The 17,916-nt window shown below is 39.7% G+C and overlaps 2 protein-coding genes across 15 annotated transcripts in view; one reads left to right on the top strand and one right to left on the bottom strand.

Moving 5' to 3' along the window:
* LOC134537576 (sine oculis-binding protein homolog) overlaps positions 1-9,635 on the top strand; it is an 80,764-nt gene extending 71,129 nt beyond the window's left edge. For both annotated transcript variants that reach the window (XM_063378161.1, XM_063378160.1), the window contains exons 3-4: positions 5,757-6,000; positions 8,716-9,635. In XM_063378161.1, coding sequence (XP_063234231.1) covers positions 5,757-6,000; positions 8,716-9,574 — 1,103 coding nt within the window. In that variant the 3' untranslated portion in view covers positions 9,575-9,635. The remainder of the gene's footprint in view (positions 1-5,756; positions 6,001-8,715) is intronic.
* Positions 9,636-11,570: 1,935 nt separating this feature from the next.
* Positions 11,571-17,916, bottom strand: part of LOC134537572 (ensconsin-like) — a 166,642-nt gene continuing 160,296 nt past the window's right edge. For all 13 annotated transcript variants that reach the window (XM_063378147.1, XM_063378152.1, XM_063378158.1 and 10 more), the window contains 2 exons: positions 13,329-13,567; positions 11,571-12,912 (listed from right to left, as the gene is read on the bottom strand). In XM_063378147.1, the coding sequence (XP_063234217.1) occupies positions 12,899-12,912; positions 13,329-13,567 (253 nt within the window). In that variant the 3' untranslated portion in view covers positions 11,571-12,898. The remainder of the gene's footprint in view (positions 12,913-13,328; positions 13,568-17,916) is intronic.

Below are 17,916 nucleotides of genomic sequence, written 5' to 3'. Positions count from 1 at the left end.
TCGAAACTTGGAGGTCTCTGTGCTCTACGAAAATTTTGTATTTTTGGTTGGGTGAGCACGACGCCTAAATGTAAGGGTTACTAATAGTCCTTGGTTCAATTACAGGTCTGGTCGGGAATTTTCATAGCGCATTATGTCATCGCGAGGGTAGGCTGCGAACACAATTTACTTGGGGAGAAAAAAAAATCGTACTCCTGTGAGCAAGCAACATACTGTACGTTTAAGGTGAGCACGTTGCGTATCTATTCCTGCAACTGATGCATCAACAGAACCAAGCACTGACAGAAGGTGGCAATTTCTCTAACTGACCGACAGCCTTTACTGGCGACAGGTCGACCTGAAGCTCTGTCACCACTCTGGAGTCTAGTCCGACGCCACAGTTCGCGACCGCCCACTTACACGATCATATCACATAGCCACAATAAGTGCTAACTGGCAGCACGACGGGAAACGGCATAAGCCGCCCCCAAAAGACCAGACCTGACCAAACCAATGTGGACTAAAAGTCCAAGTGCCCCACCCCTTGCATAGTAGAACTTCTACCACGCCCCACTCTTCTTCCAGGACCATCCTTCTATTCCTGTAATCCACCTGCTTGTAATAATGCATGACCTTTGCATCCCGCATGTATGTGCCCAGGGTTTTCCCTCTGTCTATGGAGGTTTTACCTGGGCCTAACTTATCTAGTTTTAGTCTAGAATTAAGAGTGAGGGGAGTTAGTAATGGCGAAAACGTCTGCCATGGCTGGCCAATCCCCTCCTAGCACATGATGCACGTGACCTTTCTGCATGGTTAAAAACCCGCATGTTTAGAGCGTATAGGGCTTGCCCTGAGACGCACTTAGAGTCTTCCCTACCTAGACCCCTCCCTTACACACTTAGTTTTAACTTAGGTTAGGAAAAAAAACGGCTCCCGTCGTAACATTTGCGTATTCTTGGGCTGGGGGGGGGGGGGGGGGGTGTGTGCAGAATGCGCCGCATTATTAGTCCACCCGCCTCACAGCGGCGTGTTGAGGGAGAGGCAGATACAGGCGCTGGCCCTGTATCTCCATTCACTGACGGCTAACTTCTTCGTAGAAGGCATCGAGAAGCTTGTGCGCTGCGATATGACGAATGCCTCAACCGTCTTGGCGATCATATAGAAAAAATAAGTAAGACCCTGCTGAACTTTCGGTGATAAAAATTATTATGTTATGTAAGTTTATCTATTTCATAACCCATCGGAGGTTGAAAAAAAGCACAGCCCTCGTATGTGTGTGTGTATGTATGTGTGTGTATGTATGTGTATGTATGTATATATATATATATATATAAATATATATATATATATATATATAAAGAGAGAGAGACAGCTGTTTTAATTTGTTAAACCATGCAAACGCAAGCCCAAGTGAAATCGGATTAAACTTTCCTTCTCGATCGCTCATTTATGAGACAATTATATTAATATCGGCGTAGTGGAACCACGGCAACCAGTTTCTCTCTTTCTCCCCTCCCCCCCTCCCTCCCCCCAATCGCCGAGCCGGCAACACCGCCTGCGCAGAGCCACGGGGCCAGGTTACTAATGACGAGCCGCGGTAACACTATATTTTTTCCTTGCCGCGCGGCTAATTAAAAATGGCAGCAGTAGCCCGATACGCGCTATCTCTTTCTCCGCCATTGTTTTTTTTTTTAATTATTCGCAACAGCATGAAAAAAAAAGAGCTGCGCGCGCCAAGGCAGAATGAAGACCGAGTAATGAACTGGAGTGGACTCGCTCTCGTTACTTCATTACTGCGGCGAGGAAGTAGTCCGCCCGGCGGAAGGAGACGGGACGAGCGCCAGGCGCCGTCGCAAATGCCGACGATTCACGGGATGTTGAAAAGAAGAGACGGAATCAGATTGGTCGGCACACTGTTAAAAATATATTTCACCTGAAATTCACGAAGACAAATTATCCAGGGACCTTCTTCAATTTACGGCTATCTTTTCAACGAATCCACGAAAATAATATTGACATACTAGCAAAACATTCAGAAACTTATTTAAACTTCTTCAACATGTGAGCTTACCCTATGAAACAGAACTCGGAAGTCGAAATACGGCGTATTTTCTTCGAAAATCCTAACTATCTGACAATATTAAAATCCCTTTGTTTATTTGATGTGAATTCTTCGTTGAAAAGTCCGTAAATTTACTGTTATTTCTAAGAGTGTAGGACAGACAGTAAAACCTAGGAAGCAGAGAGAACTCTTGAGTTTTTAAAATGTGTTGTCAAAACATGGCAAACGCAAGGAAACTAACAGATTTCTCAGTTACAAAACAGCATCAGTAATTTGTAATACTATGTCGTATCGAAGCGAATGTATGTATTTTGGTCATAGATTCGTATGCAGTTAATTTCTGTAGTTGATTTTTATTAAAATTAAGGCTTTATTAACATAAAGGCTCCAAAATATTATTTAACTAACAAACACACACACATACATATATCCTTCGCCCGTTCAGTCAATAATAGCAATGTATCCTTGTAAACATTTGACTAAACAATTATATTAGTTTTCGTTTTCAGATTGGCAACGTTGGTTGCATAATGTTTATGGAAAGGGAATCGTTTTCACAGACGAGAGAGCCAAACGCCCGATCGTGCATCTTCGGTTTTTTTTTGGTTCATTGTAAATAAATATGGCGGTGTTGATAAAAGGATACTAATGGTCAATTAGGTTAGGTTAGCTACATTATAAATACTTTAAAACATTGTGGACGGTTGATTTCGTTAGGATAGCTACATTAAAGATACGGAAAAAAACATAAACTTCGGGTTTTGGCTCTCTCGTCTGTGAAAAGAAGGCTTCCCTTTATGGAAATGATATCACAATTAATTAAATACGATTTTTTTTATAATTACTCGTCCACAGATTAATCACGCTTTCATTAAGTCCTCGGTTCACTCTCGCCACTGGAGCTCGGCTCGACAGTGGCTCTGTACTGCTCGTCTCTTATCAAGCACCTCTGTCGCTCGTCTGCCGCGCACACAACACCGCACTGGATGCTTCGATCCCCGCTATCGCTCGCCAAGCAATCACTCACCCTCTCCACTTCATTTCTCTCGCAGGACGCTCCGATGATCCGCCGACATCGCCACCCACCGCCGGGGGTCGGCGTCGTCTCGTGTGCCTGCGAGCTCCCGCCCTGGAAACATCTCGTAGCGCTTAGAAGTGTCGCGTCTCCAGAATCCCCCGACTTGACACTCGAAGCTTCGAGAACAATGGCGTCCTAGTTACGCCACTTCAAAGGTCTCCTAGTTACGCCACTTCAAAGGTCTCGTAGCCCTCAGAAGTGTCGCGTCTCCAGAATCCCCCGACTTGACACTCGAAGCTTCGAGAACAATGGCGTCCTAGTTACGCCACTTCAAAGGTCTCGTAGCCCTCAGAAATGTCGCGTCTCCAGAATCCCCCGACTTGACACTCGAAGCTTCGAGAACAATGGCGTCCTAGTTACGCCACTTTAAAGGTCTCGTAGCCCTCAGAAGTGTCGCGTCTCCAGAATCCCCCGACTCGACACTCGAAGCTTCGGAACAATGGCGTGCTAGTTACGCCACCTCACGCAGGCGGGGGGCTCTGTGTACGTGCCTAACCCTACCCGGCTGCGCTGGCCTGCCCGTCGCGTTGCCTCACCTCTATAGTATCCTCGTAACAACATTGTTCACCTCGAAGTCAGCCTGCATGTTTTATGTTTGCAATGCAGTAAGTTGTGATGTTTCGACCGACATCTAAATACAAACAGTTCCCAAAAGTATGTTTTTATGCCCACAGAAGCATAAGTCTTGAGGATACATAACGATTTCTGAATATATATTGGGTTACTTGTATAATATACATTGTTAAGTGACTTAACTGTATATTTTGACCTAACATCCGTCCACTAGTGGCTAGCGTGTTTGGCTGGTGGCACGGGTTCAATTCCCTGCCTGGAAGGGGGAATTCTCAAACCTTCTCTTTGGGTTAAATGCGGAAGGCAATGGCAAACCATCGCGGTATCATCCTGTCTCGGCAAGCACAAGGACGTCACCGGGAAAAACCGCTCATCAATACTTTACCATAGCCAGGGGGGGCGCAACTGTACAGGCGGAATATGGTCACTAAAAAAACTGTGTGGTTGAGAAATGCCAACATAAAAAATTTAGTTTTAAGTTTTTAGGAAAACTTATAAATTTAAAAAAAATTTATAACATAAATAAAAAAAAACATTAAGGAGCATTCTTAGTTCAAAATTCGTGGAATGGTGTATTAACGGAGTGGCTTGTTGACTGTAATGGCAAAATATCATACTTTGGAATAATTTTTGTCAGTGTTAAATTATTTTGGTAGCAATGACTCGCATGGCTGCAATACAAAATCTCTTGTGTGCTTTGCTTTGCTTTGCTTGTTCTCGTGTGTGTGTTTTTTTTTTGTTGCAATAGAAACTTATTTTCAGCACTTAATATTTTCAACAAAAAAATTAAGGATTTTTAACATAGTGTTTAGATTATTCCGTATTGAAAAAAAAGTCCCAAATGTAATACGTTAAAATTCCCAGCAGTGAACAACCACAAAAAATGGGTACTTGTACTTAGTTATACTTATTTGGCGAAATAAAAAACAACTCTTAATTTTGCATGCAAATAATTAATATAAATAAAAGTACTGGTAAGTATAAATTAAATAAAATTTAAAAAAAGGAATAAATACTTACTATTAAATATTACCTAATATAAACACGTGTATAAAAATGATTTAAATTATTAAAATAATATAAACTAGATAATGCCCGGCATGCGTTGCAATGCCTCAATCAATTTTTTAATTTTTTAAACGTATACTAAGCATCTCTCTTTATCTCTCTAATTATCTATCTCTCTATGTATATCTGTATAACTCTCTCTATCATTCTATTTATATCTCTATCTCTCTATATATATATTTCTACATATATATCTCTATCTTTCTAGCGGACCCGACAGACATTGACCTGCCCAAATGTACTTTTTGTGAGATATGGATATGTCGGTAAGTATTTCTACGCTGGACATTTTGTATCTTCTCATTATACATACCCCTCCTATTGGGCACGCCACTGCCGTTACCAAAAACCTCTCCCATGGTTACGCAGAAGGCAACAACAATGCAAAAGCCCGTTGCCATGGAGGCTAATTATGAACAATGCTTAGTTTTTTTGCTTTTAAAGCGTGTTTTTTTTTTTTTTTTTTTTTTTAGTTTTTTCTTAACTCAGAATCGAGATAAAATATCCAATTGTGAATCTAAACCATCCTCGAATCCCCGTGAACTCACACACAAAATTTCATCAAAATCGGTCCAGCCGTCTAAGAGGAGTTCAGTGACATACACACGCACACAAGAAATATATATATAAAGATTATAATTAGGAATAAAAATCAATAATAATGCTGAATTTTTATTCTAATTTATTAACTTTAAATATTTAGTAAGTAATGTAATAATATATAAATTAAGATTCCAATAAATTATACATACACATCAAAATAAACTATAAAATGTCTATAAACATAATTTCGAATACTGTACTGATATTAACAATAAATAGTTTTTATTTTTTTTTTATTTTATAAATAATGTGGACCAGCATTCAATATCATTGACTGAAGTATAAGATTTAAAAGCACACGTATGTAGCCTTTACTTGATCTTGTGCAAATCCCGTCGCATGGCGCGCCTGAAGAAGTGCTGTGCTCGAGTGAGCCGGTGCTCGTGTGCGCAGACCCGCTGGGCGTGCCCCCAGACTGCTCGGTGTGCGGCTGGTGCCAGAAGGTGTGCAGCAACAAGCAGCTGTTCACGCTGCGCACGCCCGCCGGCCAGAAGGCCTTCTGCTCGGAGCTGTGCTTCGCGCAGTGCCGGCGCGCCAACTTCAAGAGGAACAAGACGTGCGACTGGTGCCGCCACGTGCGCCACACCGTCAACTACGTCGACTTCCAGGACGGCGAGCACCAGCTCCAGTTCTGCAGGTGAGCTGGTGATCCCGGTAGAGGCTTCCAGAGCACTCGGGGGACTTGCATCAACCCTTTGTCTCAGCTTTGAATATATAATCTACTGTATAGAAGTCGCCAGCCCAGGTTAAAATTTCTAATACGGTTTGAGGTAGTTGGTGGTTAATTCACCGCCGCAATCGCCACCATCTCTAGGGCATCGACTTGTGGTGGTCCCTAGCGGACAAGTGTCGAACTCTTCAAACACCCCTTCCCCCTCCTGTTGAACGACCTTGAGCTGCAGTGAATGATTGATGAGGGGTGCGGGGAATGACAGCGGGCGACAGTGCTGCGCTCTAACGTGTAAATAACAACTAAGACGATACAGGGCGTTACGGCAGCGCACTGCAGCGGTGAAGTTCCCAAGCTGCTCATCATACGCTCCTGAAAAACGTAGAGTAAATCCTATCCACTCGCGACTTCTATACAGTATATATATATATATATATATATATATATATATATATATATGTCTCAGTTTCTCCGCCACATAATGCCATTGTTACCGCTCAGATGCCATACCGCGCTAGAAGCACCACAAGATTTCTCAAGTTCCCCTCCCACATAAATGCGCCGTATCAGGGTAGGGTGGGAGTGACATTCCAGTTCGTTTTAGATGAATTCCAGAGCTTATTATTTAAAACAGAACTGTTAGGGATCACACTCCCTCTTGTTTGATCGGGAGGGTATTAGAGCTTCGGCAATGGCCAGCGGCTGTTGGGCCACCAACCCAGCATAGTCACCGCCTCAGCCCCGTACCTCGCTCAGCTGACCAGACAGTTGGCTGTGTCCTGAGCCCTGAGACTTTTACCAGCACTGCTGGCGCCTGCCCCGATCTCCCACACCACCTCACCGCACCACACCTCACCAAACACAAATACACTCAAGCCATTCACGCAATCATTCCAGACAAGTAGGTAATTAAAAAATTGCACCTGAAAAACCACCGCCGAATTCATGTAGCGCAACTGGATGCACGACAGCTTACGGATACTAAGGGTTTTTTTTCGGGTTCGGTTCTGGATTAAGGCATAAAATAAAATTTATTTTATGCTAATTTCCCCCACCCCCCACCCTTTTCCTTTTGTTCCGCAGCATAGCCACAGCAACGCTATGCAGGGTATTCAATTGAATGAAATGTTTCCTCGGTTAATCTAATGTTCGCAATATTGTGAATTCAAAAGAAGAATCACTAGTCAGAAAGTTTTACAAAGCATCGAAACAAATTATCAAAATCATGCATGGTTAAGCGGGAGAGCTATCTAGCTGCTAAAAATGTTGACGTATACGACATGAACGTCAGAACTTTCTATAATTTTTTCATGCAAATAATTAGTAGAAATAAAATAATAGTATTGGAGTAATATTATAAATATGGGTGATAAAGTATAAATTCAATCAATTTTTTTTTAAATAAAACATAATTCAATATTTATATAAATCTGTGTAGATAGTTTAATTTAGTAAAATAATTGAGATACATATAAATTAATATTGAAATAATATATAATTTATACAGCAAATAAATTATACACAAGTGAACATAACATCATTTATATAAATACACTATAAAAAGTCTATAAACAGTTTCTATTAACTATTATTCACAATAGTTTTTAATTAATGATTATCACACTAAAGTATAAGATTTTAAAGCACATATGTTATTTTTGTTGTATGTTGCTTTTTTTTGTATGTAGTCAGTTTTTCGTGTGGCAATTTTGTTGCATGATGCATGCGCATAGTAAAAATACACTCACATTTTTTCATAATGTACCTAAAGAAGTATAACTTCAAAAACATTGAAGGAAGGGGGTAGATTATAACAGCTTTATCCCTCATTCCCTTGCTACTGTCCACTTTTATTTTGAACACGATGTTGTAAATATCCACAAAATATTGTGTTGGACTTACTTTTGTGATATGTAACAGAAATGTTATTTCATTTAACAGTTGAGTTGACAAAAACATCATTTGTCTTGAGAGCGAAATCTTTTGTGATAGAGTATTTTTTTTGTATGTTCCGGTTATTTTTATCACTCATGACACAGGACCTAGAAATACCGAGTCTTGGTTGTACACACAAGTTATAAATAATAGAAAAAACGTGTGTTCAACACATGAGTTAAGAATATAATCTTTGGTGGGTCATATTAATTTCAGGTCTCTTACAAAGTATTTTTTTTTCTTCCGGATTTTTTCTATCTGTACTCTCTGGGACGCAACTGTACGACGGAGCAGTATTTATGGGTCAAACTGTAGAGCACTGAGTAAACCTCACTGACTTGCAGCACTTATGCACTGAAGCTTTATGCACAAAAGCTTAAACCCGCTCCACACCTTTTAGATATATATGTTTTAGCAATTTTAAAATATTATCTGAACTTATAACCTTTATCCATGTAATACAAAATGGTTAATAATTTTTGTGTCATTTAGAAGTGCCTATTTTCCGAAAGCTTTTTGAATCACCTTCTGCCTACCTACGCTTTCTCTTATAAAAATACAATATTAACTGGGTCATGGAACATCCTGAGTACCCCTGCTTAATTAGCTACGAAAATGTTCTCCAGAATAGAATAATTTACACATACCTCCATATTCTTGGAGCAGCTCGTTTAGTTATTATGTACTGTTACACTAGAGTGCTGCGCACAGCGTGCTGTAGTGAAGGGATCGTGCGTGTGTTTGCAGTGACAAGTGCCTGAACCAGTACAAGATGAACATCTTCTGCAAGGAGACGCAGGCGCACCTGCAGATGCACCCCCACCTGCAGGACGGGCCCGGCGCCGCAGCGGGCACGCTCATCACCCCGGAGCTCTGGCTGCGGGACTGTCGCTCCGAGTCGCCGCCCTCCGACCGCTCCCTCTCGCCGCCGCCGCCGCCACTGCCCCCGCTGCCGCCCCCCACGCCCGAGACTCCCCGCAGCCGCCGCCCCGCGCGCAGCCGCCGCCCCCACGCCACCTCGCCCACAGACCTCCGCGTCGCCTCCGCCTCCTCCTCGCCGCGCAGCGTCGACAGCGCGTCCCCCCTCCAGCCGCCGCCTCCGCCGCCTCTCAGGCTGCCGCCGCCGCCGCACCTGTTCCCCGGGCCGCGCCTGCCGCTGCTGCGGCCCCCGAGGACGTCGCCGGGCTACGGCGCCGCGCAGCGCCCGCCCCCGCTGCTGCCGCTGCCGCTGCCGCGCGCCCGAGCCCCCGCCCCCGCCCCCGCGCCGCCGCCGCCCGTCGCCCCCCACCCCCTGCACAGGTTCCTGCTGCCCCCCGTCACCGTGATGGTGCCCTACCCGGTCATCGTGCCCATCCCCGTGCCGGTGCCCATACCCATACCCATCCCCGTGCCGCTGCCGCCGCCCAAGAGCGGCGAGGCGGAGCAGCCGCCCCCCGAGCAGCCGCCCCCGGCGCAGGCGCAGGCGCAGGCGGAGCCGCCCCCGCCCCCGGCCGCCGAGCCCCCGGCGGGGCCACCACGCGCCGCCAGGCCGCCCAGGAAGCGCAGAAGACTGGAGGCGGTCGCCAAGGACGAGGCAGTCATCAAGAGGAAGTTCGTCCCTGCGTGATCGTTGCGTTCCGTGTCGTGTGTATAGTGCATAATAAATATATATCCACTTTGGAAATTTACTTCTGGTTGTTTCATTAAACTCCGTTAGCGCAGTTGCTTGAGGCGCCAACTTCGGTGCGAGAAGTTATGGGTTTGAATGCCGGGTAAAAGGATGGATGCATGCATGGTGTTTTCTAATCTAACCCACAGATTAGTCAAACATGAATAAAAGTCATTAACCATCCCAATAAATGAACTGTGTTGCTCTCTCATTCCTGAACATGATGTGGAATAAAGCTCCTAAAATCCAGCAGCGAAGTAATTCACTAAGGACTAATGCATGTTTCAAGACAAATCCTACCAAGAATCGAACCCAGATCGCTGTGGTAAGCAGCCAACTTGCTAAGTGCACAACAAGCGAGGTACTATAATGTCTACCAAACCTTCACAGTTCACTTTGTTTAAGTATCTAAGGTCACCGCCACTGGATGAGGATAAACGATCAGAAAAAAATCGCCATTCCATGTGCAGAATAACCCAAGTAGTGATAAGAATTCACATGGCATGGTATGCACAAATGGGCTTTAGGTGATGGGACATCCGCACTCAATAAAAAAATTTCCCCAACTTTCCCTGACCAAAATATCAAATTTCCCTGAATAATCTTTTAAAGTAATCTAGAATATTACTTGTTTTGCAATTTTCCGAACAAAACAAAGAAAATCTATTCCACAACATCCCCATTGCTGGCCTAGTTCTCTTTCCACTTTGTTTATTTTTAACGTATAAGAGATCCTTGCATTTTGCTATTTTATACTGTGTACAACTATTTACTTAAGCACTTGTATCTGGAAGAAAAAGTGCTTTCACAGAGCTGGAGCATTAAATTTTCCCACAGATTACTATCGCTGGGTAATTTCCATGACTTTTTAGAATGTCAACACACTGTTGGAGATCGCAAACCAATTTTTTAAATAATTCCGGACCTCAGCCGGGGATGGTTGAAGACGGGCGGATATCAGAAAATGGCCACTGACCAGGTCTCTTCCCGCCACGCAGATGACCGTTATTAGTTTAGTATTGTGCCCCCTCACATTACAAAAAAAACACAAAAAATCTTCACATAATTGAAACAAATTAATTTACGTTCCGAAACCCATTACAAGTAAGTAACTGTATTTGAAGATACAAAGTTTGCAAATAACAGTGCTGTTCAGGGGTGTGTTCTGGAGTGCGAGAGTCTACCCGAGTACAACAGAATTCAATTGAAACATTTTTATGGGAACGTAGCACTGCTCCTAAAGGTGATCACTCTCACCCTTCTTCAAGCCAGTGGCGCACTACTCGAATACCAGCATGCGTCACACTGCACACCCACACGTATATAGAGCCGGGCTAAGAAGGGAGTCAGCGGCACATTAGGCACAAGTGGGCGTAAACTGGATGTGTTACCTTTAAAAACCACATTATTCCTGCGCGTCACCAAAATTCATGGAAAATAAGGGTGTTACCCCAAATTGTTTCCATTAGACATTATGCAGATGTGTGGCGTTATTATGGTATTAAAAAAAAAAAACTACCAGTTCAGCTGCAATTTCAGAGATGAATAATAGTTTTGGGAAGTATTTTAGACCATATTTCATACGTTTTAAACATATTTTTACGTTACGAATCTGCAGCTAAAGTTTGCCGGTCAAAATAAGACTCATCCTGTGTGTGTTTATATATATAAAAATATATTAGAGCCATTTAAAAGAACGAGTACCCATTTTTACAAAATAATTTGAAAACACTTCCAAGGTCAGGTATGGTCTGGAGTAGATTATTTATGATATATCTCCAGTTTTTTTTTTTAAGAAAAGAGGAAAGAGTATAGGGGAAGGGGGATCATTCATCTCCATCACTCCTGCCGTATCACCCCCAATGTTCCTTGATGTACTGAATCAAGACGCCAAAGATCAAAACTAACATCATGATGTTTACAATAAATGAAGAATACACAGATAGTAACAATATTATATTGATAATGGAGTTTTTTAATACAAGCATTGTGAGAGTACATACGTAACACGGATCATCACACTGTCTCTGGTCAATGGTTGACTTGTATTATAACAACACAGCAATAAAACTTTGTTTAACCTAAACATACATAAACGTGTGTGTATATACGGTAGTTATGCTACCACACCCATGATCTATCCCTGGTCATAGTACAAACGTCTCAGCAGAAGTACAGTTTAGTAAAGTTTTCAAAGGTGTATGTAATACATAACATTAAAATCAGTCCAACAAGATAGAGATAGTATTAATGTTTACATTTCAATCGCAAAAGCCTACATATCTACAAAAAATATTTATGTCACATGATTACACATTATATTAGGTCGACGATTACTGGAAGAAACAGAATTATTTATAGTGATAAATAACACACAACTACTATTTTTCAGGATAATGTTCACTATGATTCATGTTCTGAAATTTTTAAGTGTTATTTACTAAATGATGTACCACTTTGTCTTCATCAAACACCTGTAAGAAATATTATTGTAAGCCTGCTTTTAAAGTTTTACTTTTAATTTGCACATTCCGTGCTTGGACGAAATGATCTGGCTGGCAGCTCTTGTGAATTATGGTCATCAATAAATAAATTTTTTATTGCAGCTGTGTATGTTCAAAGTGACTAGGAAACAGCTTCGTAAAGTCTGCAGAACTGAGGGATGTTGCTTTATACAGTGCTTGCTAGGGAGAGGGGTTAAAAATATTTACAAATATATATATTTATAATTAATATATGTATGTATATTAGCTACACGCACCACACAGCATTCACACATCGCAATAAAAAGTCACAGGAATTTGAAACACCTTAATGTCTCTCATGCACTCACTCACTCAAAACACAAAAAAACATACTTCAGTTAAAATGATTTTACAAAAAAAAATGTACAGTTTAAAAAAAAAATGGAGAGTAAACATTACAATAATTTAAGCATGCTTAACACCAGATAGTTTTAGCTTAACTTGCAATATAGGACAGGTGAAATAAACTGACCTGTTAACCATTATTTTTATTTTGTGCACATCACCACAGTATGCACGCTAACGAAAATCTGTGCAGCTTAAAGCTTTTTTTTTTATCCCGAAGCTTTAGCTCATGCAGGATGGGAAAAAGCACATTACACAACTACAACTTGGGAGGGCCGGGGTCTCAAAACAAACGAAGATCACGTCGGCTTGCTGCATTAGCAGTGGTGCCAACAGCACCAGAACGCAGTGCATCCCGCAGTCTTCGCTCGTCGGCGTCAACTCGTCAGTGCTTCACTATCATGCTGACTGGTTATGATAGCAAGTCTGGGGACAGGTACAGCGTACACATCTCAATGAAGTTCAATGGAATAGTAATAGTATGTAAGTTCAACAGCCCAAAAAAAAAAATTTCTTTATAAAATTCGAAAGACACAAATAAATATTAATAAAGATGATGGAAGATATATTTAAATACATATTTTAAAAAATCTAGTTTCCCAAAGAATTTTAAAATTCTAGAGGGTTCCATTAAGATTACAAAATTCTACACAAAATAGAAGATATTACAATATTGTGTACTATTATCTTGTTAAAATGAGAGCCAACTCAAAATTTTACTTGCCACATTCTTAGGTAGAGTCAAAATTAAATTTTATAAAAAGCAATTTACAAAGAAATGTTTTACTTAATATACTTGCAATTAGGTACTTCCTTAAACTTGACATCACAAAGTCACTCACCAGTAACAGAGTTGTTGTCCTGCTTCTTGGACAGGTTGTCGTCGAACGCGATGAGCGTGGCCGGGCTGCCGTTGTTGATGACGTTGGAGTTGACGTTGTCCTCGTTGGTGATCTTGCCCACGCCCGGGCCCAGCGGGTCGAACAGGAACTCGGCCGTGGGCTGCTGCGAGGCGTTGAGGACGTTGTTGGTGGCGCCGAACGAGTCGAAGCCGGACAAGTCCAGCAGGTTGTTCTGCGTTCTGAAACGAGAGCGCGCACAATGCAGACTCCTCGTGGGAGACTCCACCAATCACAGCCAGTCATATAAGTAACACATAAATTTCACGAATAAAAAGAGAGGAATTCCCCTTTTATTACACTCTCCAAGGAGGTAAAATGCATGAAAATATTACATCCTAGTTGCGAAAATGTGAAAAATAGGTTCTACTGAACAAAATATAAAAATATAACTAAAAGACAAGCATATTCTTCAAATAACAAAGATTTTAAGAAGGAAACAAATTATGAACGTGCAAAATAATAAAGATTCTTTGATCCAAAGCACAGTTAACAAACTTGGCTACTATTTCTATATTCACTCCCACCTTTGTTTAATTCTCTAAAATAAAAAAAATCATGTTAGAAAACATGGGTTTACAATCCATTCATGATTTATTTGCGGACCATGCAGATCTAACTGTACAATTTTAACATCCACAGATTATTTTGTGTACAATCATTAAAACTTTGTCACATGCTAGTAAGCACAGACACATTCTATATACTTAGTACTTATCAAAGTCATAATTACATATTTCTTGAGTTCCGTTCAAACATTTATGTTAACTTGATGAAAAAAAAGCGACAACACCGACTTCATTCATGCTTAAATGGCACGGGTACTTGTAAATAATCCTAATACTTGGGACTACACTAGCTTACGCAACACAGCAACCTAGTTGAAAACATTCAGAGCGGTAAAATAAACACTAGCTTTGGAGAGAGGCTGTTATTCATTCACTTTAAAAATAACTGCAATTAAAAGGGATAAAAGTAAACTCACAGTTACGCAATCACACCCCCTGCAGCAGCAATGTGATATATACCACAACATTTTGGGAAAAACAAGCGACAAATAATCTGATTTTATTCAACACAATCTGAAAACAACTTTGTTCAACATTGCAGTCATAAAAAAAAAAAAAAAACCACTCATTTTCTGCAATTCAATTAACGATCATGTTCTGTAAAACTAAAATAGTATCACATTACTTGTATGAAGATTAAGTAAGGTCACAAGAACCAGTTTGTAGACTTAAAATAAGTTATTTTAGATTCCAGAATGTGTGGTCATGCAAATCCAGGTTATCAAATTAGCTTTCTTGTTCGGCAAGGGGTTCATCGTAAACTTCTGTTCATAAAACAGTGGGCGTTGCTTGTACCGGTAACTGTGGACCAGCACACTTAAGTCGAGGCAGTCAATTTTAATGCCAGTGTATGGATCAGAAAATAGATACAACTCCAAAATAATATGCATGGATGTTTTATCCTTAAAGCTATTTATTTTCTAGCACTACTCCTTCACGAAGTGCCAGAAGATAAACATTTATAAAAGAACATATATGAAAAAATGCAACTGTTATACGGTAAAGAAAAAAATACCATTTTTCCTGAGTAGGCTAAATTGGCTTTTTCAAAACCTCATTAAGACTTCAAGAGAGAAGTAGCATTTTTATACTGTATAATTAATTTTAACAATACAAACAGAATACATTAGCAAACTGTTATATTCATATACAAGAAATACAAGATCTTTTACAACTTACCATCTCTGTTGAAACAAAATACTAAAAAATCCACTAAAATGAAAATGCACAAGTGTGTGTGTGCACGAGAACCAATTATAATTTATATAAAATTGTGAGAAACTTGCATTATTTAACAATCAAATACACACTTAAAGGCAAGGTATCATATGTAGTGACGTGTATGGATAATTTATACATTCCTGTGGAGGATGATGTGATCTATGTGGGAAACGGATATTGACTTCAATGCATTGAATACATTAACTGACTGCGTTGGGCGCATTTTTTGTAAATAACAAAAATATTGCAGTGCAATTTGAATAGCATTTGTACGAGGTTGTGTGTAAAAACCTGAAAAAAAAAAAATAATAATTTACCAGCACATTCAATTTTTGTATTTGTGGATCGTTTTCAGATTTTTCCCAAGGAAAGATTAATTCCCACACATGTTCGTAAAAAAAATAGGGGGGGGGGGGGGGGGGTTGTATTTTTATGTATGCGCTTAGATGTTAATTTTACTTGGCAAAATGAAATACTAACTTTAATTTTACATGAAAATAATAAAAGGATTGGAGTGAATGTGTGATCATTCTCGTTTCAGACTAGACTTCAAACACAACCTCAATTTGTACTTTTTTTGTATGTTTTTATTCAATACCTATACATGAAAGTAAGAATGAACTTTTTCATTATAAATTTAAACTTTCTGTTTTATAGGTTTAGGTCCTAGTTATCATAAGAAAATACCATTTTCAATATATTCATGCATACTTTTAACACCATGAAGGTTTTTGAAGATAGTCCCTTGAAATAATAATTTTCAGTGCTACTGTAGTTTTTAATAAGCATTCACTAAACAGAGCCTACAATTGTAATATATGTAGCCTACTCAACTTATCTATTTTTATGCAAAAATGTTTTATGTACACCTACTATTCTGCTATTTAATTATCATATTTTAAAAATATCATGCACAAACTGAACCTCAGTTTTGTCTACTTGATGAAGGAATAGATTACACCCCGCAAAATGTAGTGTGTGTGTGTGTCTCTATTTTACACAACAATCACATGAGTAGGTAATAATTGAATGATCAGTACCCACCAGCCTTGTTAAACAGTAGAATAGTGGATTCATTGCAGGCAGCCACTTGTAATGTGCCACTGTACAGTATGTTTCTTAATAGCTAACTCCATCTGTCAACTGCTGATGATCGCACTGCATTATGCACTTCTGGTAGTTGTTCACGTGGTAGTTGTTTTATAAGAGGGTGCAGTGCGAAAGTTCAAACTTGAGATATGATAAGTGTCTTTAAAAATTGTAGTGGGCAAGCATTGGTAGCAGCTTGGTTTTATTTTACTTTGTTAATGAACTGACACATTAAGTTGTAAGACGTTTCTGCGCTTAACAGGGTAATTTTTTCATAGCTCCCTTCACTTTTTCCAAAAATTTGTGTTTCAATTTTAAGGAGAGAATACCAAACTACTCGTCTAATAAATTATGAATTACTGCTTTTCTGACATTAAACAATTAAATATAATTTTTGAGTCTACACTGAATGTTACATTTATCCCAGGAAAATGCCCAGTAGGATGTTGCCATTGTCAATTTTAAAAATTGAAAGAATTTTTTTCTAACAAAATAGATAAGTAATCTAAGTTAAATTTTTTTAAACTACTTTTTTTCTCAAAGAAAAGATCCATACATATTTAGCAATACTGCAAGCAACATAAACATTGTCATTTAATAATGTCAATTTCACGAAGTGCTTGTGATCGGTGAACCATGTCACATAATGCGAATAGGGAAAAATATTGTAAAAAAAAATTTCAGATACGTTCTTTTAAAAAAATCTTTCAAAAATTAATTGTTTTAGGTTACTGTTTCTTTTTAACCTTTAAAGCAACTGTTACATTATAAAGGAATACGTTTCAGACTTTATGTACAAATAATAATAATATTAATTGGTGGCCATTAATAATGCAATGTGGTGCCTAAAATTAAGCCTGAAAAAGGAAATTAAAATTTTTCATCCAAAAATTGAAAACCAAATCAAAATTATCACAAATCAAACCAAATATGCTAGGCCAGAACATTTATATTTAAGTATACATTCATCTAGCATTGCTACTTTCAGCTTACTCAGCTACACTTGCTCATCCACACAGGAGAGCTAATGCCGAGGTGGGACTGTTCAGCCCCGCCGAATCGCTCGGCAAGAAATGATGATGTGCTTAGACAGATGTGCAAATAACCTGCAGAAATGGTGCATTGGTGCATTGCAGAACATTGGACAGTATAGATCCAAAATGTTTATTTCAGATAGCCAGTACAGCAAACACACATGTATGGCACAAGCTGTCTTCAAGTCAAGTGATCACATTTACACAAGCATTTAGCAACTGCCTTCCCGATCCAAAGGAACAGTGACTATAAAGCTGTACAAGTGAATAAAGATATCTGTCAAGTCGGACAACAGCGAAGCACAGAAGTGAACAATAAAAACCAACTTCAACGCTGATATAATTGCTTATAGTCATCTAAAAAAAAAATATTAACATTGTTAAATATCTCTATGTTGCCTAACAGATATGTGATGAGTTGATACAAAAGCAGTATTTTTTTAATATTTTTTTTTCATAAACACATGCATAAAATATGAAGCAAAGACATGTTTAGATTTTGGATACATATACTTTTTAAAATGTCAGAATATAGGTCAACTTTTCACAATAATAGTTTGCTGGTAATGTATTACACGTAAGAAATTTTGACCTTCATACAGGTACTTACGAATGAGC

This window comes from Bacillus rossius, chromosome 12, assembly GCF_032445375.1.
Source record: "Bacillus rossius redtenbacheri isolate Brsri chromosome 12, Brsri_v3, whole genome shotgun sequence".
Lineage (NCBI taxonomy): Eukaryota > Metazoa > Arthropoda > Insecta > Phasmatodea > Bacillidae > Bacillus > Bacillus rossius.
This window is presented reverse-complemented; position numbering and strand designations above follow the sequence as displayed.